General features: G+C 38.1%; 1 protein-coding gene across 1 annotated transcript in view; it reads right to left on the reverse strand.

Annotated features, from left to right (window-relative positions):
- Positions 1-6,699: 6,699 nt before the first annotated feature.
- The window catches only part of Hormad2 (HORMA domain containing 2), a 34,770-nt gene continuing 16,951 nt past the window's right edge, over positions 6,700-24,518 (reverse strand). Inside the window, exons 4-10 of the mRNA XM_051200348.1 lie at positions 22,918-22,981; positions 22,441-22,477; positions 18,683-18,703; positions 17,525-17,551; positions 10,528-10,595; positions 7,278-7,429; positions 6,700-7,109 (exon numbers count right to left, since the gene is read on the reverse strand). Of these exons, the coding sequence (XP_051056305.1) occupies positions 6,772-7,109; positions 7,278-7,429; positions 10,528-10,595; positions 17,525-17,551; positions 18,683-18,703; positions 22,441-22,477; positions 22,918-22,981 (707 nt within the window). The 3' untranslated portion in view covers positions 6,700-6,771. The remainder of the gene's footprint in view (positions 7,110-7,277; positions 7,430-10,527; positions 10,596-17,524; positions 17,552-18,682; positions 18,704-22,440; positions 22,478-22,917; positions 22,982-24,518) is intronic.

Here is a 24,518-nt window from a genome sequence, read left to right on the forward strand (position 1 = left end):
TGTGTGTGACAGACAGTCACTGTAGCAATGGCTGGCCTCAAACCTGCTTATTTCTCAGCTTCCCAAGTGCTGCTGCTACAGGTATGAGCCCCTACACCAGACACCATGATCACTTTTAATTTCCTTGCTGATCACCTTTCAGAGTCCAACATGTAGGATTCTCACCCTAGAAGCCTGCACACTGGCCCCACTGAAAAGCAGGCTAACATTTTGTCATCTACCCCAAATCTAAGAGACATCTTTGAGGGTTCCTAGGCATGAAAGTCTCTGCTGAATATGGTCCCTAAATTATGTCCTCTAGTAACAAGCTTTAAAGGGAGAGCAAAGACCTCTTTTCTGAGATAGGGAGCATCAGAGGGCATTTGACCAACTGAAGACCATACACCTCCATGTTAGGTCTTCTAATTCCTAAAGCTTTCATGCTTTGTATGTACAAAATGCTAGGTTTGGCTTTGGGAATTTTAGTCTACAAATGAGAACATATCCCAAGACCAGTGGCCTATTTCTCTAAGCACCTAGATCTAGTGGCCCAGTGACAGTCAAGCTTAAGAGCAGTAGCTACAACTATTCTATGGTTCAAAAGGCTTACAAAATTAACTTTGGAATAACATGAAGTTCAGAAACTTTGCACGTTTAGAGAGTTTTAGAAATCAAAGGGCATCACTTACTAGAAGACTGGCAAAATATCAACCTCTACACGTGTGTTAAAACTTGAAATTCAATTACTCTGCTCCTAACTTTGACCCCTCTAGATTCTAAATATATAGAGACCATTAAATCTTTCCTTGCCAGCCATACTTGAAAGGTATGCTTCTGGGTAGCTCCAAGGCTGACAGTTTACAGAAGACAGCAGTTTTATAGAAAGCAGTTAAAGGGAGGAGGTGGTGCAGTAGTTTGCTGCCATGATACCATAGAAGCAAATGCCCTCCCTCCTTATGCCTTGGTCCCCAAAGCAGAGCTCTGCTGCCCTTCTCAGGGCCTACAATTAGGCCAAGAAAAGAGAGTAAGTAAGTAGCTACACAGACTTGATGTTCCTAGCACTGCATGTCCACAGTTTCTGAAAGGGAATGTTAATAGTTGAAAGTTCTCCAGCAGTACAACACTCTAAACAAGAGAAATAACTTACTACAAGGAACATGAACAGGATCCATTCTTAGCAAGCCTAAACAATAATGTATGACAGTAAGACTGCAAAGCACATAGCTAAAACCCAAGCTATCACATAGGATCCCACACAACTACACAAACTAATGGTCTTAGTCCCAGATTCTCCTGGCCTTACCAAAATGCTGCTTCTTCATCAGGTGTACAAAAAATGGAGTAAGTGGGGATTTTCTATTAACAAGGCAAGCTACCTCACAGATGAGCAAAAGACTCATTGTAGAGGCTTATCAATATTTGAACAAGGCCTTCTCTCCTGTCTCTAGGTTACGGGAGTATCCCTCCAAGGGGAATGTGCTCCCAAAGTCCTTCTGTGCACCAGGGAAACATCCTGGTCCCACTGTGAGAGGTCCCTTGGACTGCCCAGGCCTTCTAACTGAGACCCATGTTCAGGGGATCTGAGTCAGTACAATGCTGGTTTCCCAGCTGTCAGTCTGGGGGTCCATTAGCTCTCCTCTGTTCAGGTCAGCTGTCTCTGTGGGTTTCTGTAGCCTGGTCTTTTCCCCATTTTCTTATCACTACTTTATCTCTGCATCTGGATTCCAGTTCGGCTCAATGTTTAGCTGTGGGTGTCCACTTATGTTTCTATCAGCTACTAAATGAGGGCTCTAATATGGTAGATAAGTTAGTCATTAATCTCATTATCAGGTAAGGGCATTTAAGGTAGCCTCTCCACTATTGCTCAGATTGTTAGTTGGGGTCATCCTTGTAGATCTCTGAACATTTCCCTAGTGTCCATCCAGATTTCTCTTTAAACCTATAATGGCTCCTTCTTTTATGCTCTTTTCTTGTTCTTCTCTATTCTTCCTGCTCCCTAATGTTCTCCTGCTCTCATGTTCTCCTCCCCTTCTCTTTCTCCTAACCACTCCCCACCCACCCCCCACCTGCTCCCAATTTGCTCAGGAGATCTTGTCCCTTCCCCCTTCTGCAGGGGATCATGTATGTCTCTCTTAGGGTGCTCCTTGTTTCCTAGCTTCTCTGGCAGTGTGGATTGGAGGCTGGTGATCCTTTGCTCTATGTCTAAAATCTATATATGAGTGAGTACTTACCATGTTCCTCTTTTTGTGACTGGGTTACCTCACTCAGGATGGTTTCTTCTGCTTCCATCCATTTGCCTGATAGCTCAGGCTTGTTACTAGCTAACTCTGACATTTAAATTAATCCATATTTCTTATCTTTGCCACATAATTGGTACCTTTTCAATATGGCATGCCCATCTTTCTTCTCTGAATCTCCTCTTGTCTGCTCTGATTCTGCCCCTCCTTCTTCCTCCTTCTTCCCTGTCTTTAGTTTGGTTGACCCTCTAATACTTCCTGACTTGCTACTAGGCACTAGGCTACCAATCAGCTTTTTTTTTTTTTTTTTAATCATTTTTTTTTTCTGTAGCTTTGGAGCCTGTCCTGGAACCCACTCTGTAGACCAGGCTGGTCTTGAACTCACAGAGATCTGCCTGTCTCTGCCTCCTAAGTGCTAGAACTAAAGGTGTGCGCTACCACTGCCTGACTGCCAATCAGCTTTTTATTAACAATGAGAGCAACATATGTGACAGGATTATTCTACAGTATTTCCCCCTTTTGTGTAATTAATAGAGATATCCTGGAATTACCCTGAATCTCGCAGTTTGTTGCTATTTTTCCTTCTATGCTAAGGAGACAAGGTAAGACACATATATATTGTTAGCAAAGGGGAGAAAGAGACTCTTGGAAGCTTATAGGTTTATGGAGAAATCTATAGAGACAGCTGAACCAAGTTTGTGGAAGCTTAAGAAGTCTGGACCCACAGCTGTGGAGCCTCCATGGGACCAAATGAGGCCCTTCATATGTTGGAGACAGTTGTGAAGCTTGGGCTATCTAAGGGGCCTCTGGCAGTAGGACCACAATACAAACCTGGTACATGAGCTAGCTTGTTAGAGCCCATTCCCTATGAGGGTTTGCCAAGCTCAGACTTAATGCAGAGGGGAGGGGCTTGGTCCTGCCCCAACTTAATGTGCCAAACTGTGTCGACTCCCCATGGAAGCCCTTACCTGTTGGGAGGTGTAGATGGGGGGGGAGCTGTGGGGGAGGTGAGGGGGGAGGTGGGAGGAGGGCTGAGAGGAAGAACTTTGGTTGGAATGTAAAATGAAATTTAAAAAATTTAAAAAAGAAGAGATGCTAAAATCATGTGGTTTTAGCATATCAAGCAGACGATAATCATGCAATAATTTTTTGTAAGAGTACAAGATCTTTCTTCCCCTGTTGGCACAATAAATATGGGAACAGCACTATTTTGTGCTTTCTAATAAAGTTGAAAATGTGCAAGCCTGTGGTGGTTTGAATAAGACTGATTCCCACAGGCTCATATATTTGTATGCGTATACATCAGGAGTGGCATTATTTGAGAAGAATTAGATCAATTATGAGGTGTGGCCTTATTGGAAGAAGTATGTCACTGGTGATAGGATATGAGGTCTCAAAAGTCCATTTGAAGCTCAGTCTCTTTCTCTCTCTCTATGGATCAGGATGTAGCTCTCAGATACTGTTCCAGTGTCTGCCTATTTGCTACCATGCTCCCTGCCATGATGATAATGGATTAACCTTCTGGAACTGTAAGCAAGCCCCCCAATTAAATTCTTTCTTTTATAAGCTGTCTCTTCACAGAGACACCTCATGCTGTCCCTTAACAGCAATAGAACAGTGACTAAGAGAAAGCCTAAAACTAATACATTCTCGATAGACACCCTTTTGCATGTGTATCAGGAAGTATGCATATAAGTGTGGCACACACCTTTAACCCTAGCACCCAGGAGGCAGAGGCAGGTGGATCTTTATGAGTTCTAGGGCAGCCAGACTACAATATCTATACAAGAGAGACCCCACACACCCCTGTAAAAAAAAAAGAAAGAATGGAAAAATTAGAATACTAGCCAGGTTTGTGGCACCTATTTCTGGTTCCAGTACATGAGGAGCTGAAGCATGTCTCCATAGACTTAAAGTCAGGAGACTGAGATTAGCCTGGGCAACACAGATTCTTTCTCAAAAAACAAAAATGAGGGTCAATCTGAGTATAAAGGTACAAAGACTTAATTCTAGCACTAGAGAGGCAAAAGCAGGTGGATTTCCATGAGTTCTAGGCCAGCCTGGTCTATAGAACAAGTTCCAGGTCAATCAGGGATACATATCGAGATTCTGACTCAATAACAACAAAAATAAAACAAAACCGCAAACAAACAGAGTAGGATACAGCATGGGAAACAAAAGAAATAAGCACAATGAGTTCACATTTTTGACAGTCAAGCAACCGGCAGAAATCACACAGTACTTGAGTATGATCACTTCTACATATGTAAAATTACAAGGAGGAACTGTCAGAACTGTATCAAGAACTTTCTAAAAAACAAAACAAAACAACAAAAAAAAAAACTTTTGTTGGTTTTAAGGTAAAAGTTCCATGTATTTGTATGAATGTGTGCATGAATGTGAATACTTTGTAGGAAGAAAAACAATAAAACTGTTTAGTGGGAAAATGTCAATAGGACTTGACTTACTAAATACTCTAAAATAAATGAATCGCTAAGAGAGGAACTAAATCAACCAAGTTTACCACAAAGTCCAGATCCATGTAAATACAGCTTCGTCAGGCTGTCCTGCTTACATTTATTTGACAACAGAGAAAGATAATCTAATTTGTTTTATTCCTTTTGGTTTTCTGAAACATGGTCTCAGACAGCCCAGGTTGGTCTTAAACATATATGTTTATGATCTTGAACTTCTGTGATTCCTATCTTTGCCCCTAAGGTTGGAGGCAGGTAGAACCATGCCTGTCTTTTATTTAGTTATTCTTTAATTAATTATGTGTATAAAAAGTGTTCCCATTCATACACACATACTCACACATATGAAGGATATGTGCATATATAGGTATGTGCATATGAGTGCAGGTGCTCATGGAGCTGAAGTTATGGGTGGCTGTGAACTACCAAACATGGTTGATGGAAATGAAACTCGTCTTCTGCAAGAGCAGTATGAGCTCTTAACCATTGAATCATATGTCCAGTCCCTTTAAAATGTTCTTCCTCCCTCCCTCTCTCCCTCCCTCCCTCCCCCCCCCTTTTTTTTAAGATACAGTTTCTCTATGTAGCCTTTGTTGTTATGGAACTTACTATGTTGGTAGACCAGGTTAGTCTTGAACTCATAGAGATCCCCCTGCCTTTGTCTCCCAAGTACTGGGATTAAAAGCATATGCCAACACACCCAGCTCTAAATGTTTTCTTAAAAATAAAACTCTAAGCCAGGCGTAGGTTCTGGCACTTGGGAGGCAGTGGCAGGCAGATCTCTGTGAGTTCAAGGCCAGCCTGGTCTACAGAGATAGTTCCAGGACAGGCTCCAAAGCAATACAGAGAAACCCTGTCTCAAAAATAAACAAACAAACAAATAAATAAACAACAATCTAAAACATTCTCATTCTTTCCTTAACCATTATTATCGTTGTTGTTGCTAGCTTTTCCATGTTAGTGATATATCCCTTGGCACAGAATCAAAAGAAAAAAAAAATCACACCAGAATCTAGCTACTTTCATGCCTAACATTATAAAAAAAAAACTAAAAAGACAAAAACCCTATTGTTTGGTTACATTTGTCATATTGAGTTGAGACTATGACCTCCTTTCCAATATACTAAATACAATACAGAATTAAATATTTGGAAGGTGCTTTACAAAGCTACCCAGCATAGTCATCCATATTATTCTTATTAATATTATTATTCTGTGTATTGGTGTTTTGCCTGCATGTATGTCTGCTCAGCATGTGCATGCCTGGTACCCACAGAGGCTAGAACAGGGTGTCAGATCCCGAGGAACTGGAGTTATAGACAGTTGTAAGCTGCCATGTGGGTGCTGGGAACTGAACCTGGGTCTTCTGGAAGAACAGTCAGTGCTCTTAACTGTTGAGCCATCTCTACAACACGTATAGTCATCTTTTTAATGTAGGATTCTAAGGCAAAAATCAAAAAAGTTATCCTAAAATACTTCAACTGTTTTTATAGTATCCCTTCCCACTAACCAGCCTGAAAACGTTTTTGTTTCAGAATCCTTTAACTACAGTGTCAGCACACAGCAAGAATTATTATATAGACAATTGCCAAGTCCTCAGCTTCAAGTCTCTACAGAAACAGAGCTCTAAGCTCTACTCATCATCAGCCCCACTGGCTGCAAGCCCACCCACCCCTCAGCTCTCCCCACTGGTCAAACCACAATGCTTGTCATGGCAGTTGGTTTCATTCTTTTATTTCCCCTCTGATTCAGATTAACCTGTAAATTTTTTCTTCCCTAACCCCCTCCTGCCCAGTTACTATAGTAATCAGGAGTTAATGTATACTTCTACTGAGTAGGAACATGTCAGATACTTAGAATATTTTTAAGTACTAAAAATATATTACTTTCATGTGAAAAATAAATATATAGGTACCTTCAATAAAAAATAAAGCAGATTGTGAGTTTTTTCTTAATGCTAGACACTCTAACAATATGCATTTCCTCCTAGAAGACTGTACGTTTTTTTTACTAAAAAGTGCTTGACGTCAGAGGCTAGTTTTGTTTCAGTTTTCATACCTGGCATGCTCCATTGGACTCTGTTACTGTGACATGACCTGAACACACTGAAAAATGTCAACTGTGTTTAAGTGAAGCAATGAAGGATCACTAAAACTTGGCCTTACGTGGTTGCTACAGTCCTCTTCTTCCTCATCACAGTCAAGGCCCTGATGAGCTATCTCAGTAGTGCCGTTCTCCTGAACCGAACTGTTCTCCCCATGGAGCATTCTGGTGGCCTCGGTTGTGACTTTTACTTTCATGCTATGAAAACCAGAAGATACTGAACCCATTCGAAAGCTCACAGGCTCCCCATCAAATAGGAGGAAGTGTGAGTTCACCCCTTCTTTAAAACCAGGGGGTTGATAATCATATGGAGTCACTGCAGAAAGGACAAAAAATATTGCAAATTAAGTTTCAATAGGGTATGACAATAATACTTCATATATAGTTAACAAACATCTTTCAGATGCATATAAAATCCTTCTACTTATATACAACATCACTCAGCACAAAGAAGGAATTTGACCAAAGGTCTCTCTCTACCTACCTGAGTTATAATAATGGAGTTTCATGGTAAGTATAACATCATTAGGAAGGGGTCCAAGGTTCTGCATCAGTATATACAATTGACGGATTAGTAGGGAACAGGCTTTCTTAATATCTTCACTGTTTGTCCCACTTTCAAAACTTGTACTACTACTGTAATCACAGAAAAGTGGCAGTTTTCAATCATTTATAATATTCACAATACAACATCAGGACATTTTGTAGACAATTTTTAAGAAATAACTTAAGGGAATGATAGTACTTTCTGTAATATATATGGCAAAGGATTTGTGAATAACAAACATCCCTAAAGCATTTTAAATATGATCGTTCTGAAAATTCTGGCTTTCAAATAATCACATCTCATAACAATGGACTTGTAATTGGGTGACCTAGCATCTAATATCAGCTATACTGTTAACCAGCTGAATGACCTCGGTCAAGTCATTTGCACACATTCTAGGTCAGTTAGCCCATTTGTGAGATAAGCGTATGAACATTTCTGCAGCTCTCCAAGCATGAAATCAGTCACTAGCTCTATGCTTATCTACCATATGATTGTCTCTCAAGGAAATCCCCTCCTCATTCTTGCATGGATTACCAAAGCATCTATTCTCCTTTCTTTTTGTCTACACTGCAAGACATTCTCCATAAATGAATACTCCCCAATAGGAAGGTCTGTTCATGTCACCTCCTTGCTTAAAACTCTTCTATCATATCCATCACTCTTCAATCAATGCAAGCAATGATGTATGTACAACTAATCATTCTTTCACCGTCCTCTCCTGCAACTACTACCCAATTTGTTTCAGCCATGTGCATTTGCAAATGCTCTTCACTTCGGCTGTACTGTGCTTGTTGTTTCTCTTCCAACGCTCCCCTAGTTCAAGGAAGTCTTCCCTATACTCTTCATCTCCCCCCTCAGAGTAATTATTTGTTCCCATACAGACTATGAATGGCTGACTCATCTCCACAGTACTAGGTTTGATCTCTAGCTACCCAATAAATATTTGCTGAAATAATAAATGAATGAAAGAGTTAGGCTAATTATCTTCTAATTCAAAATCTTCATTTCCCTTCAAAGTATTGTTCCCAATTAGTCTCACATTTGAGTGCCTTCAAGGACAAGCTACAACTGAAATTTATTTGCAGTTCCTTGAACATATTGGCACTAAGCAATGAAAAGATCATCCCAAGTAGTTAAACTGTTAGGTCATTCCCTGATTTTTGGAGGCAGTGAAAAATCACAAAGTAAACATATATTAAGTGGATATTTTAGCTCCTCTATCAATTTCCAACAACTTAAAAGGTTTTCCTACCAGGATTTTTAATCGGCCAGAATGAAAGGTAGTAGACATGTAGCTCATGGGGCTCCAGGAAACATTAGAAGATCACATTCAGGACCCTCATTTAAGCAATCTTTCTAAAAACTTATACTATATATTAACTTCTCTCCTCTTAGTACCTGAAAGATTTACCCATCTGCTTTACTAAATGTTTGCCTTTCAACATGTGTCTCAAATAAACAAAAAAAGATTAATCTGGTTGCCAAAATATGAATATTGGAGTTTTAGAGAGTAAGGGCAACTGTTTATGTGGGGAGAAAAGTGTGAAATGCATGGTTTGCAGCTGGGCTGGGTAGAGCACAACCTTGCTATATGTTAAATTCAAGGTCAGCCTGAGCCACATGAGATACTGCCTCAAAAAAAAAAAAAAATAGTGTATAAATATTAATTAAATGTGGCTAATATTTTAAATCTCTTTGTTTGGAATGGACTTTTCTTTTTATATCTGAATACTTTCTGCAAGTCTCACAAATGAGAGGATAATTAAGGAAGTATTTGTAGCAGTACGAATGTAATTACGAATGTAATTGGACCTCATAATCTCATAGAAAGTGACACTACTAGGAGGTGTAGCTTTGTTGGTGTGAGTATGGTCTTGTTGAAGGAAGTATATCACTGTGGGGGTGGGTTTGAGGTTTCCTATGCTCAGGATACTGCCCAGTGTCTCAGTCGACTTCCTGTTTGCTGCAAGATACTGGACTCTCAGCCACTACTGCAGCACCACATCTGCCTGCACACCACCATGCTCCCCATCATGATGATAATGGACTGTAAGCAAGCCACCCAATTAAATGTTTCCTTTGAAGAGTTGCTGTGATCATAGTGCCTCTTCACAGCAACAGAGACCCTAACTAAGACAGTACTGGAGAGAAATCCTCAACCTCCCAAGGAGAACTAGAGGAAAGGCAGCATTTCGCCAAATTTCTCTTCAGCATTGTTCCTTTTAGGGTATCTATCTCCCTTATTTGAAGGCCCTTTCTACCAGTTTTTGTTTTGTTTTGTTTACAATATCTATTTCATCTACTTCCATCCCATTTCATCAACAGTCCTCAGTTCTGGCTAAAGCCAAAAGCTTCTGGGAGAAGAATATTGCTCCTTAACAATCCATGTGCACGAGGGTCTTTCTTGGTTTTGTTCTTTGACCTGTTATTGTATCTAAAACATGGATTTTAAGACTTGATAGGAAAACACAGTGCATATGAGTTCCCCAAGAGTGACACACAAAAAAATGTTATGTGTATGGATAAGCAGATGACAGTATTTGTGTATGCAAGGAAATTATCCAGGAGTTTCATTTCCCTCAAGGTCAATCTGCACGTAATGAAGATGGAAAAAAAAAAATCAACAGAGCCAACAGTTTAATACCACAGAGCTACTGGAATAATAGCCAGAGATAGTCATATGGGTTCTTTATCTAACATCATGTTAACAGCCTTATTAATACATTTTAATTAAATCTTGTTTGTTTTTCAATATTTATCATTATTTTTAGTTATGTGTAGGTGTGTCTGCATGTGGGTATGTGTACAAGTGCAGGTATCCTCAGAGGCATGATTCCTCTGGAGCTGGAGTTATAGACAGTAGCAAGCCACCTGATGTAGGTGCGTGTGATCAAATGCAGGTCCTCTGGAAGACTGCTTTCTCAACCACTGAGCCCCATCTCCAGCCCCTTTGCTAATATAATTTTAAGAGTCATGACATCCACCATCACCTCTACTCCTACCAGCTTATCTATAGACTTCAGACTTTAAAACAATTATTATAATTTCTATTCATAATAGTAGGGTTTTATAGAGCTTATGAGAAAATGACAAAAGGATTTAAGACTTTCCTCTGGCCATATAAAAGCTTATATCTACTTCATTCCTATACATTTCTTGTATTCATTAAACAATTAGATTCTACCTGTCAAAGTCCATAGTGGTTCCCTTTTTCGTGTATTTGAATTTGAATTGATATATCTCAGTCACTTTCTAGAAAAAACAATGAGAACAGAGAAAGCAGTTAATTTTTAAACAAAACCAGATATTTACCTTATAAAAAGGAACATTTCACTGTATACTCCCTATGCTTCCTCTGTTTGTCTGTCTCACAGCATGACTTTATCCAGGAGTAATGGTTCCAGGGATGATGACTTAATCTCCCTCCTCTAAGCTGAAAATAAGTTAGGCAGCAAATATTTCCACTAAATTCTACTAGTTGAAGGATCATTCATTCATGTAATGAATGTTTTATCAAATGTCTACTTTGAGCTACAAGGTGAACAAGGCAGAAAAGATTTCTTTTTTCCCACAGAATCTACAAAGATTCTAGCTAGTAAACAAAGAAAATAAGATAATTTCATATAAAATGGGTGCCATGAACAATACAAAGCTGGTGCTGTGGAAGGAAGTACATAATGGAGAGAAAGAAGAGCTAGGTTTAGAGGGGTCAAAGGAAGACTTGCCTGAAGATGTGGTATTTTTAAATGAGCTTCAAGAAGAGTCAGTCATAAAGACCTGTGGGTCAGGGCCTCAGTAGACAGACAGTAATGCAAAAGCTCTTAATTGAGAAGGAATGTATCTGTTTAGAATTCAAAAAGAAGCCAACTAGCTGGAAATAAGAGGTGTAGTTGTGAAACTCTGTTGATAGTAATAAGGATTTTGGATTTTTTTTTCCCTTAGTTCATCAAGGTCTATTGAAGGTTTAAACAGATCAGTGATACCAGGACCTGATCACTTGTATGCCTTAAAAATACACTGTGTTTCTCTGATTAAGAATGGCCCTCATAGGCTCTTACATTTGAACGCTTAGTCACCAGTGAGAGAGTGGAACTGTTTGAAAGGATTAGAAGGGTTAGGAGGTGTGACCTTGTTGGAGGAAGTATGTCACTGGTGACACCAGGCCCAGTGTCTGTCTATCTGTGTCCCCCAACTCCTTCTTGGCCTACAGATGAGTATGTAGCCATCAACTACTGCTCCAGCACCTGCCTGCATGCTGGCATGCCCCTAACCATGATAACAAACTAAACCTCTGAAACTTTAAGCAAGCACCAATTAAATGCTTTTTCTTGTAAGACTGTCCTTGGTCATGGTGTTGCTTCACAGCAAAAGAACAGTGACTAAGACAGACAAAGAAGGACCATGTGAGGCACATGCCTTTAATTCCAGCACTTAGGAGGGAAAGGAAGACATTATCTCTGTGAGTTTGGGTCTGGACTGGTCCACACAGCATGTTCCAGGACAGCCAAGGCTACACAGAGAAACCCTGTCCCAAGGGGAAAAAAAGAAGAAAAAAGAAAAAGGAATGAATGAATGTAGACAGGGAAGCCATAAGAATTGCTAGAAAGCCACTGAGGTAATTAGGGAAGAAATGAGTGAATGGCAACAGGAATTTTAAAAATGGAAAAGGAAACTATGGTCTACGGCATCAAGTCTTATTTCCTGCACTAAACACTATTACTGCTATCTTCTAGCATAACTGGTAAGGGTGTAGAAGCATACAGGGAACAAATTTCCTCATAAGAAACATATACTGAAAATAAACTAGTTCTTTTCAGGCCGGGGACATGGCCCAGAGATGAAAAGTGATTATATTACAAGCTTGACAACCCAAGTTTCATCCCAGGGACCCATAGTGGAAGAACAAGTGACCCCTGAAAGCTGTCCTTTGGTACCCACACACTTGCCACTCACCCCCCCACACACACCATACATACACAAATAAAATAATAAAAATTAATTTAAAAGATGTCTGCTTAAATAATGCTTTACCCATATAAATTATATAGTTTGTAGACAGAGCTGAAGGTGCTAAAGGCAGACAGAGTATAAGTTGAAATCAGAACACGAACACAGAATGTAATCTTCATTCATCTGGTTCAAAATAAATCCTTGACCATGTGGAATTGAGGATGTTAGAGAGACCAAGAACAGTTTCATTGTTAGTGTTACCTTTCTCTCAGATTTAGTCTCATAGGTCTGCTGATCTTATACTTCATCATACAACTTAAACACAGGTGAGCGTGTCCTGGGAAATTGACTCATACTGCCTGATCCTAAAAGACTGGTTGCAATAAGTTAATTTAAAAAGAGAATTGCTTTTATAACTGGTCTGCCTATTTGGGGGGAAAAAATGAAGCCAAATTCAGAAGGTTGCTTTGTGAATACAATAGAAGAGATGGGTCAGATTAGAGATGGCTGCAGGTGCCTAAAAGGAACAAGTTCTCTCCAGATGGGCTAGATACACAGTGTCCTCTTAGCCAGTGATATGTATAATTGTCAAGTAAACAATGCCTATTCTTCTTGCCTGCCTACGTTTCTAGTCAACTCTGGCCTCTTAATACTATGCGAATGCATTTGGTAAATAAAGGAGATCTTTAAGTAGTTGGCAATTTTTTTATTATTTGATTCCTAAACTGATTGTTTTATTGTAAAGATTATAACTGTTTTACAAAAGATGTTAATCCTGAGGGTAGAGATTAAGAACACTTATTACTCTTACAGAGGAGTTGGGTTCAGTTCCAAGCCCCTGCATCAGGAGGCTCAAAACTGCCTGGAACTCCAGTTCCAGGGGATCTGATACCACTGCTGGAGTCTAAGGGTACTGCACACACATGATGCACACACAGACAGACAGACACAAATGCACATAAATTTAAAGAATAATTATTTAAAAGTGTTAATTCTTAATAACTTCAAACATGTTCAGGCTGATTTTCACTCCACATTCCAATCCACTGGAAAGACTTCTCCAAAGTGAATCACAAATCCACATCATCTTTATTTTCTGTTCTCTAGCCAAAAGTTTTTGAAAATACAAATCAAGTCCGGTATAGATTACACATGCTTGCATCCCCAACTACTCAGTATGCTGAGGCAGGGAAATCACAATTTAAGGCCAACCTGAATAACATACTGATTTAGCCAACTCAAAATAATGTTTTTTAAAAAAAAGGCTGGGGGTGGGAGGCAAAGGCAAGGTGTCAGTTCAATTCCGAGGACTACAATAAAAACAAGCTTTCATGCACAAATGAGACCATGTCACTCCTTTCTACAAACCCTTCTCCACTGGCTTCTCACTGTCTTTGAATAAAACCTATGACACCCTCCACATCTGTTCTCTACTTACCTCCTCTACCATTTTCCCTTTTCTCACTCAAGTGCCAGACACAGGATATCTTTTCTGTCTATAAACACTTACTGTCTTAGGGTCTCGGTGTGTCTATATTCTGGATCATACTACCCACACTCTGATGTAGGTGTTACTATTATCATTACTGATGAAGCTCGTATGTAGTAGAGATGCAATCTGATACCAGAACATGCCATGCTAATCCCAGTGCTGTGCTACCTGTCATATTCTGGTGCCTTTCACAGACCTGGAAAAGCTGACTCCCTGATCATTCTATCCCAGCTCCAATAGTGGTCCAGTGGAGATGTTGCCTGTGGCTGTGTCGATCTAAAGCAGCCATCCAAGCCCTCCTTTTCTGATCTTTACCTCATCACTGACTAGCACAACACCTTTTCAAACTTTCTTCATGGCATTACTACCTTAAACTATTTTGACTAATTTCTATTTACTTATTGTTTATCCTTCCTCATAAAAATATTAGCATCTAGATGTCACAGACTTGGTCTGTTCCATTTATGTCTGTGACAGTGCTAAGTACAAAAGAAGGAACACAATCACCGGTCATCTTCAAGCAGAATTTCATAAGGATTTATTCTTGACACAGAGTTTAGCTATGTTGCCCAGCTTAACCTAAAATTCATGATCCTTCTGCCTCAGCCTCCTGAGTGCTGCAATTCTAGATACGCTACCACACTTTTTTGAAGTCTCTAAACACATATTTTAGGGTCACCTATTATTCAGTTCCTGAAATAGGCTATTAAAATTGTACATTGATCACCTCCACTAGGAACAAAGAACTAGATGGTGAAACAGTAAGATTGCTAGTTTCATAAAAGTCATAATGTAATTCTTAATGATTTATTACAAATTAAGACTTATTTGGCTTACATGCCGTATTAAAACTCTCCCATATTTCAATCTGTACTTGTAGGAAAGCTCGTTCATTGTCACTTTTCATTACTTTAGTTACTTTTCTCAGGTTCTCTCTCTCTCTCCCTATCTATCTATCTATCTATCTATCTATCTATCTATCTATCTATCTATCTGTTTTTTGAGACAGGGTTTCTCTGTAGTTTTGGAGTATCCTGGAACTTGCTCTGTAGACCAGGCTGGTCTTAAACTCACAGAGATCTGCCTGTCTCTGCTTCCTGAGTGCTGGGATTAAAGGCGTGCAGCACCACGGCCTGGCTTTTCTCAGGCTATCTCTTTAAAGATAGCAGTCAGAACAAAACTGTTAAGTGAAAATTACCACAATTGTGTACACTGCTCCTAATTCTATTACTTTCTGAACTAGAAAAACACACTTGGATTTAATCTATGGTTCGACTGTTGTACTATGATATTCTTCATAGGAGTGCTTCAGATTTTAACACCGTGTGTAAAGTCTGTCTTTCTTCCAAATAAATAATGTTATTTTTGTGCCATCTTGTTTAGGGAAGGTTATCCTTCTAGTGCTATGACTTAAGCCTTTGGCACCGGATCAATAAATGCCAGAGGCTTTACCTGAAACACTGTTTCATGAGTATTTATGAGAATGAGATCAGAGAGCTACACAGTTTTCTCAGTGAGTAGGTGTTAGGTAGCAGCCACGAACACTGTAGAGCGAGTGCAGAAGTAATATGTCATCACTGCTATTGTGATTTGAGTGACAAATGTCCCTCATAATCTCAGGTACTTGAACACTTGGTCCCCAGTTGGTAGCACTGTTTGAGGATGTTGTGGACACTCGAGGAGGAACCTCGCTGGAGGAAGTGTATCATTCCCACTTCCAGTTTGCTCTCAGCTTCCTGCTCCTCTGCCATGCCTGCTACTTGCTGTGCCCTATGTCTCCCTGTCATGATGACCTCATTTCTCTGGAACTGTGAGCCCAAATAAACTTTTCTCTAAGTTGCTCTTGGTGATGGTGTTTTATTAATTCAATAGAAAAGTAACTAATACAATTGTTAACTTTGTTTTGACTTGTTTTGTTTTTAAAACCTGTAATATTTTGAGGGCTTTTTTAAGACTCAAATATTCCATCTTTTTTGTTTAGTAATCAGAAGTGTGCCATAAAAACCTAGTACTTAGGGATTGCTACCATAGCATATAACTGACAAGTATTCAAAATATTTTTGTTGAGTCATAGAGAGCTTTGCACTTACATAAAAGCCCTCTTTTCAAAATGCCATTATCATATATGCTAGCACTAATTTAACAACTTTATTTTCATTCTGTCAGATTTTTCTAAAGGTAAGCTTAATTTTATCACCTCTAAAACTACTGGTTCTTTTTTTTAAAATAAACTTATTTCTTTTAAAATTGCCAATAAATAACATCATGAACCAAAATTAACCACATTTCAATCTACTAACAGTTTTTCAGGAAGTTTTTGTTTGGGAAACATCTCAATTAAAAAATCATCTTGAAACTAAACAGGAGAAAAGGTTAGGGATGGGATGTAGCTCAGTTTGTGGAGTGCTTACCCAGCATGCACAAAGGCTGGGTTCCACCCCTCCCCTTCCAGTAAACCAGGCATGTGGTACCTTATAATCTCAAACACTCTCACATAAACAACTGGGGCACTTGGTGGAGGCAGGAGGATACAAAGTTCAAGGCGATCTGTAGTGAGTTCTATAAACAAGAGGGATGGGGAGAGAGATTCAAGGAACAGAACCTAAGACCAGTTTGGGCATTAATGACTTGGTACACGCTTGAGTGCAGCAATTCCCCACCTTGCTTACGTGGTTAGTTGTAATCTTGCAAATAGAAAATACTAAAGACTTAAAAACAATTTAGTCTTGAACATCACCAGTTAGACTAAATCCACTGATTTAGGGAAGGAAATTTTAAAGCAAGGGGAAAAAAAAAGAAAAGAAAGTTAGGAGAGAGACAAGACAGAACGAAAAAACAAAGGGCTTCTCACTCCATCTCTGTGTCACAGGTACAAAAGTCGTGCAAGTGGCACAAACGACTACTAGGTGTTTAAGGCTGTACTAGTCATCTATAACGCAGAAAACAACACCCTTATCCTCAAGAACCCCTAGTCTTTTTTAGGAAATATATAAATCAACTGAGAGGGTTCAACCACGGGGCTCTGCTGGGAAAGAACTTTAGAAAAGATAGAAGTTAGTTTAGACAGTGAGCCAAAGAGGCTTTCACAAAAGACTTGAATACTAGCAGGCAAGCAAGGTGCAGAATTCACTAAGCAAGAAGGAGAATCTAAAGATAGGAGTAAAGAACTAATGCTCAGGGTGGAGGTGCACACCTTTAATCCCAGCACTTGGGAGGTGGAAGCAGGTGGATCTCTGTGAGTTTGAAGCCAGCCTGTTCTACAGAGCAAGTTGCAAGAAAATCAAGGCTACACAGAGAAACCTTGTCTCAAAAAATCAACAAAACAAAACAAAAGCACAACCTAATGCTCTCAAAAATGGTCTGTAAAAAGAACAGAGAGAATTCAAGGAGTAAAGAGTTCAGAATAATGCTGTATCTTTTATTTTTCAAAAAAAATCATAAAAAAGAAATAATTAAAATAAATAATAAAGTATGGCTGTTGCACATTTATGATTAATGTTGACATGTTACAGAACAGCCTCAGCTCTAATCAATGTTTTTCTTTTTTCTAACATTCTTACATGGTTTCTAAAAAAAAAAAAATCACATAATAAAAGACTGGTCTGTTTATAATAAAATATAAAGTTCACGATGAATTTTCTAGTCATGTGGTAGTCTAGTAACATAATCTACACCCTCAACTCAGATAAACATACATATATAATAAACATACATTACCATCTATGTACTACGATCTTACCTCAGGTTCCTTGGGATTTGTGTATAGCTGTTTAAGGGAAAATATAGAACACTTAATTTCCAAAATTTATTAGGTTACTGCTCACTGAATACATTGTCTATGTAAATAGTTCAAATTATGCTGTTAACTGAGTACTATCTGGGCATATTTCAAACCGGAGATAGGGTTAAACCTTATTTTATTAAGAACACAGAATCAGAGAGATGCCTCAGAGGTTAAGAGCACTGGCTGCTCTTCCAGAGGTCCTGAGTTCAATTCCCAGCAACCAGATGGTGGCTCACAACCATTTGTAATGAGATCTGGTCATATACATAATAAATAAATAAATAAATAAATAAATAAATAAATAAATAAATATTTTTAAAAAAAGAACACAGAATCTTTTGTTTGTTGTTTGCTTTTTTGAGTCGGCGTTTCTCCATGAATCCCTGGCCATCCTGGAACTCACTCTGTGGATCAGGCTGTCTTATAACTCACAAAGATCCGACTGCCTTTGTCTCCAAGTGCTGGTATTAAAAGCATGTGCCATCACGTACAGCAAGAACATGGACTCTTTAGAACTAGCTATGAACACTAAATGTGAAGTTTTTTTTTAATTGATGTAAAGTATCTGTGATTAATATGACTTAGCCATAAAATATCTAAATAATTAATGTATATTTTATCAATGATATCTCAATTTTCTACCATCATTTTATACCCATAAGTATATAAAAACTTTTTTTAAAAGTCCACAAAACTTCAAAAGCAAAAACTTTGAATCTATTACATAACAAAAAAATGAGATCCTAAGTGTGAATAGTTATATGTTATATGCCAAAGAAATATACCAAAATATTTATACTATCTTATTAAAGCTCTGATATAGCCAATTTTTTGTTTGTTCGTTTTTGTTTTTGGAGACAAGGTTTCTCTGTGTAGCTCTGGCTGTCAGAACTCATTCTGTAAACCAGACTTATATGGAACTCACAGAGATCCGACTGCCCTGTCTCCTGAATGCTGAGATTAAAAGCGTGTGCCACCACCACCCGGCTGATATATCCAATTTTTAAATGTTAAAATGCCATAAATCTCAAAAAGGGAGAGGTTACTGTCTGAGTATCTCACTTGCTGGAAACAATTCAGAGACCAAGATCTACTTTCCAAGTGTATACTTACAGTCAGCGCTGCCATGTGAAGCTTCAAGAGAAAAGAAAACCGCGTCATTTGTGCTCACACTGTTGTATTGCCATTTCTGATAGAGACTAATGTAAATATGACTTTAGGGAGGCTCCAAACACTTGAGTAGCATATTCAGAAGGCCAGAGAAAGGAACTAGTAATTCACTCATTCAAACAATGTCTGTTACAAACACTGGCTTTACTGAGACAGAGGGAGGATACCAAAGAATTGTTATTTTCTAATTTGGGAACCAAAGATATGCAAAACAATTCATTACTGCTCAAAATTAAATGTACCACAAGAATCTCTAAAGGTACTTTGAAACTAATCTGGCAAGGTAAAAATATTAGCAAGTCTACCATATCTTTTAAATTCCTGTCTCTCTACATACCACACAACTATAAAGACATTTTCTCAGCTTCCATGAATTCTGAATATATAGACATAGATATATAGACATATGAGATAAAAATGTAACCCTAAAATATAAAATTTGAGGACTATAATTCCATAGCAATTGACTAAAACTTTAGTGCCACCATGTGGCTATTTTGGCACATAACTGATTTTTATGACCATCCAGTAAAACAACTATTAATAGTTTATTGAAACATTAAAAAAAAATACATAGTCTACTAATCTCAAGAAACATGCAGACTAGCAAGGGCTACACCATTACACTCATGTTCTTTTGCTGTAAAGAAACAACACAGGTTGTAAGGAGAACACTGAACGGTGGACAATTTTAGCTGCAGAAGGACAAATTGGAGTTAGGCAGAACATGTGCATAGGGTCTGGAACAGAATGTTTCAGGCAAGAGGAAGAGTATGTGCAAAGATAAAAGGAACTCACATGCTTTATGTACTTGAACATGGGGTGAGGGGTGTCTTGGAAAGGCAAATAGGGATCATTCAGGCCTTCTTGATTATTTGAAGGACTTTAAACTTTATTTTAAAATTCTTGGAAAATTTTTAGGCATAAAGGATAACATGATCAGACTTGAGTTTCTGAAAGAATGTAGTGTGGAAAGTGGGCAGGAATTGTAAGAGATGAGAGTGGGAATAAGGAGGAAATTATATAGTTCCTTTTTATAAGAATTATTTTAATATATATGTCTATGTTAAAGAATTTCAATTTACTATAAACTATAAAGTACCTAGAATTTCATAATTAGTCCAAGGGCTCTAGCTACTCCAACTTGTTTTTACTTAAACTACCTTTTTTTTTTTTTTTTTAATTAACAGAGTGTTGTCTCATAGCCTGAACGGCCTTGATCTTTCTTCCCCCCAATCTCCCATTGAACTACTTAATTATATATGCTCCCTGCAATAAGGTCATATGAGAGAATATATAAAATACTAACAATCAAAATAATGTAAATACTATTTAAAAGTCCATCAGGCATGTCCAAGTTTTTGATACCATGAAACAACATTGTCATCTACAAAGTTCACACTGGAAAACCGTGTAACAGAATTACAAAAAAAAAAAAAAAATCACAAAAGTCTCATGTTTTATTGTTTACAATTTTGTATGGAATCACATTCATAGTTACCCTGAGCCACATGGCCCACAGGCTATGGATTGGACATGTCTGTATCTGAGGTTTTGTCTATTCTTTTCTTAAATTTTTTAGACTTATTTACTTATGTATATGGGTGTTTTGTCTGCATGGATATCAGTGCAGCATGTGCATACAGTGCCCACAGAGGCCATAAGAGGGTGTCAGATCCCCTGGAACTAGTTACAGATGGCAGCAGCTGGATATTCTTAACTTCTGAAACAACTCTCCAGCCCCAGAGTTTGTGTTTTGGTGTTCCCAGGACAGTTCAACTACTGTTTTTTTTTTATTATTATTATTAACTTATTCAATATTCTTTTAATTTAAAAGTTCCATTTATTATTGTTGTATGTATGTATAAAATGTGTTTGGGGCACACATTCCATGGCATATAAGAGTCAGAGAACAACTTTGTAGAGTCAAATTTTTTTCTTCCATTTTTACATATGTTCCAAGGATCAGTAAGTCCCAGGTCTGTGTGACAAGTACCTTTATCTTATTCTTGCCTGCTTCTAACTCATTCAAGTTCAAAATAACTCTTAAGAAGGAAGTTCTGTTATATCACATTTTTGTTGATAAATTAAGGTACTGTGGGTAGGTTGTTTGCCCAAAGCCACAAAGATGTAAATGTTATTACTATTGTTATTATTATTATGTGCATGAATATTTTGCCCACATGCATGTAAGTGCACCATGTGTGTGACTGTTTGATCCCCCTGGAATTAGATGAATGGTTATTAATCACCATGTGACAGCTAGGAACTGAACCCTGGTCCTCTCCAGGAGCAACAATTGCTCCTAACTACTGAGCTATCTCTCCAGCCCAAGAATGCCCACTTATGTTGTACTGCCTCTGGAAATGTTGCTAATAAATTGTTAAGCCCTGTGATGACCCTCAAACCCTTCTCAACTCGTCCAAGTGCTCAGAGGCTTCAAAGATCAATAGCCAATGTTTCTTAAGCTGCAGATACAGCTTGAGGACATAGCACTAGATTAGGATGTGTGAAGCTGTCCTGCACTCGTCCCCAAAGATTCTTTCTTTTAAAGACTTCCCTTGAAACTCTACTGGGTAGAACCCCTCCTTTGTTCTGCTTTCCTGCTGCGCAGACTGTCCACCTTTCCTTTGGCATGCACAATTAGGAGTAGTACTGTTACTTGTATTGTGATAGGGTGATGTCAAAATATCTCTGTATTGTATATGAAAATATCAAACCGACACGGAAAACATCAAGTCCAGTATGATGAAAGTAACGACCAATCAGAAAGGCTGCAAACTTAGCTCTAGAGCTGAGTTCTGTTCTGGGCAGCTCTCAAAAGAAACTCTGGTGGGGTATCGGGGAAAGTGTTGGTAGGAATTTCCACAAGGACTCTAAAAGCAACTTCTCATTGATACAGAAGTACTACCAATAGTTCAGCAACAGGTACAGCTGAACCAGTGTATAACTGCTAATCATCAGCCCTCATATGAGCAACACTCATCATCTGCCACAGTCTACAAGCCCTTCCCTTATCCGTTTTATCTTTGTATCCCTCTGTACCCTGGGTCAACATAGAATAAGTCATGAATAATAACTTCACTCAAGAGAGGGAATGTATGGCTATACAAAATAATTAGACAGAAGCTTAATCACCTCAGCATTTCTTAAATTGGAACTGAAGATTAAAGACACAGGGAAGAAGGAAGGCAGCAGAATAACAGCAATTTTATTTATATGCATCTGATCTTTTCAACCAGGCCTAGAGCCTTTGATTTTCACACTCTTCATAACTGTCTAGGGAAGCATGGAGATCATATGCATGAGTTATCACTACCAAAATAAATGAGTAAAAATTCATTATTTAACTAGTTTTTCATTTCCCATCAGTAAACTGAATTACCACCATTATGAACATGTTCAGTGTGCTAACTACCAGATTCTTGTCTTCCCTAACCCACATCCTGTGGATCTTATCCAGTGACTTCAGAAGAAGCTCTGTGGTTGAAAAAGATGAGTATATAAAAGAGAATGAAGCTTTCGTTTCTAATTAATGGTAAGGAAGACATCCGTAAGACAACCAAGACAAAGGAAAAATAACTGGTGAACACAAAGGAGGATACTATTACACTGTTAAACATTAAAAAATAAAAAGTCTAAACTTTTTAAAGGGTAAAAGATGAATCTTTAAGCTGATGAAAATTTTAAAACATTCTTACATATCTCTTTTCCAAAGCATCAAAACAACCTTGAATCCTGTTAAGAAATAAATAGCCAGTGTCACTTTGGACCACATGAACAGTCAAAAAATAATCCAAGTATATAATCAGTTGGCACTTCTACTCTGAAGTATATAAATTAACAATCATTTTGCCTTGTATTTAATCACCTTTTAAAACTCCCAACACTTTTCCATATACTTATGGAATATTATAAAACTAGACAAGCAGTTCTGAAGCACAGAGTGCTTCAATGCTAGTACACAGATATGCACATGATGGATGAATAATCAAATTTAGATTTTTTTTCTTTATACAAGTCCATTTTCTTCTAAAACTAAACTAATAGTTTAAAATACTGAATAGTTGCTACAATTTCCAGGAAAAAGAACTCAGAAAAGTGGTTTAAGGAAATTATTTTACAAAATAAAGTCTTATGGGTAATTTTAGCCATTCAAATTTACAAAATTTACTTACCATTTAATAATATGTAATGACCCAGGGCACTTTTTGTCTTCCCGGAGAATTTTTAAACTGAGGTCTAAAAAAATAGAAACATAACTGTTGTACTGAAAAATCCATAGGGCATTTCCTGCATCTTTCTTTCTTTCTTTCTTTCTTTCTTTCTTTTTGGCGGTGTGTGTGTGTGTGTGTGTGTGTGTGTGTGTGTGTGTGTGTGTGTGTGTGTGTCTCCAAGACATGGTTTCTCTGTGTAGCCTTGACTGTCCTGGAACTCGCTCTGTAGCCCAGGTTGTCCTTGAATTTACAGATCTCCACCTGCCTCTGCCTCCTCAGTATTGGAATTACAGGTATGTGCCAAAACCAACTGACACATTTTTAAGTTTCTAAATGCCTACTTTAAAAATAAATTCTATGTTGATAATTATCTCAGTCCTAATTTGGGGGACAGTTTAGCAGACTTCCTATTCTACAGTGTAGCTTAGCTGGGTTTACTGCAAAGTTAGTTTCTAGTACTTCTTTGCTTCCTCCTAAGTAATCTAAGGTGTCTCCTAGATCATCTCAACTGACAATTTTAATCCCAATTTCATTATTATTTCTTTCCCTCTCAATGAAAAAAAAGTAAATAAAATTGATATTCTCAAACATTTCCACATGATAGCTAATAACTTTTTCATGTCAGGGAAGAAAAGGAAGACTTTAAAAGTTTGGTTTAAATCTGTATAAAATCATTGACTCATGTATAATTTAATAAGAGCTTCTTGAGTTTTGAAGTATTTATTAATTTATGGATTTGCGTACAAGTATGTACATGTGCAAAAGTGCCACATTTCATGTGTAGCAGTTAGAAGATAATTTACAGGAGTTTCTCCTCACACTGTGTGGGTCTCAGGTATTGAACTCTTATCATTAGCTTTGGCAGCAAGTTCCTTTATATCTGCTGAGCCAACTCACCAACTCTGAGTCTTTCATCTTTTCATATTGTTTTCCTATGCTAAAGTTAACATCACTTCCACTATTGTTGAGGGATATGAAAATTATTCTAATTTGACAAATAGTTAAAGAGTATTAAAAAGAAGACTGCCATACAAACACTGAATGCTATAGAACAACCTTTTTGTACACTGAATATATATATCCATCCATCCATTGGTTAACAAAGAGCTGGCTGGCCAATGGCAGGTAGGCAGGTAGAGTTCAGGCAGGACTTGCAGGAAAAGAGAGTATAGGGGAAAAGGACAGCAGAGTCACCAGGAGACACAGAGAGAAGCAAGAAGAACATGCTGTGCTGAAAGAAGACATCACCATGTACAGCACCATGGTGTAGAGCAGAGGTGAGAAATATGGATTATTTTAAGTTGAAAGAGCTAGTTAGGAACAAGCCTAAGCTATAGGCTGAGCATTTATAATTAATAGTAAGTCTGTGTGGTTACTTGGGAGTTGCCTGGTGACCCCGATGAAAATTCTGCCTACAATTGAACATTTTTGTGACATTATCACATTAAATAAAAATTGATTAAGGGAGACTAATTCCTATATCAGTAACAAAAAAATGAAACTATAAGCAATGTGTGAGCTAGCATTCCTAAAGAGAAGCTGCATTTCACAAGGCTGACTGA

The sequence above is a fragment of the Phodopus roborovskii genome, unplaced genomic scaffold (assembly GCF_943737965.1).
Source record: "Phodopus roborovskii unplaced genomic scaffold, PHOROB, whole genome shotgun sequence".
Taxonomy (NCBI): domain Eukaryota; kingdom Metazoa; phylum Chordata; class Mammalia; order Rodentia; family Cricetidae; genus Phodopus; species Phodopus roborovskii.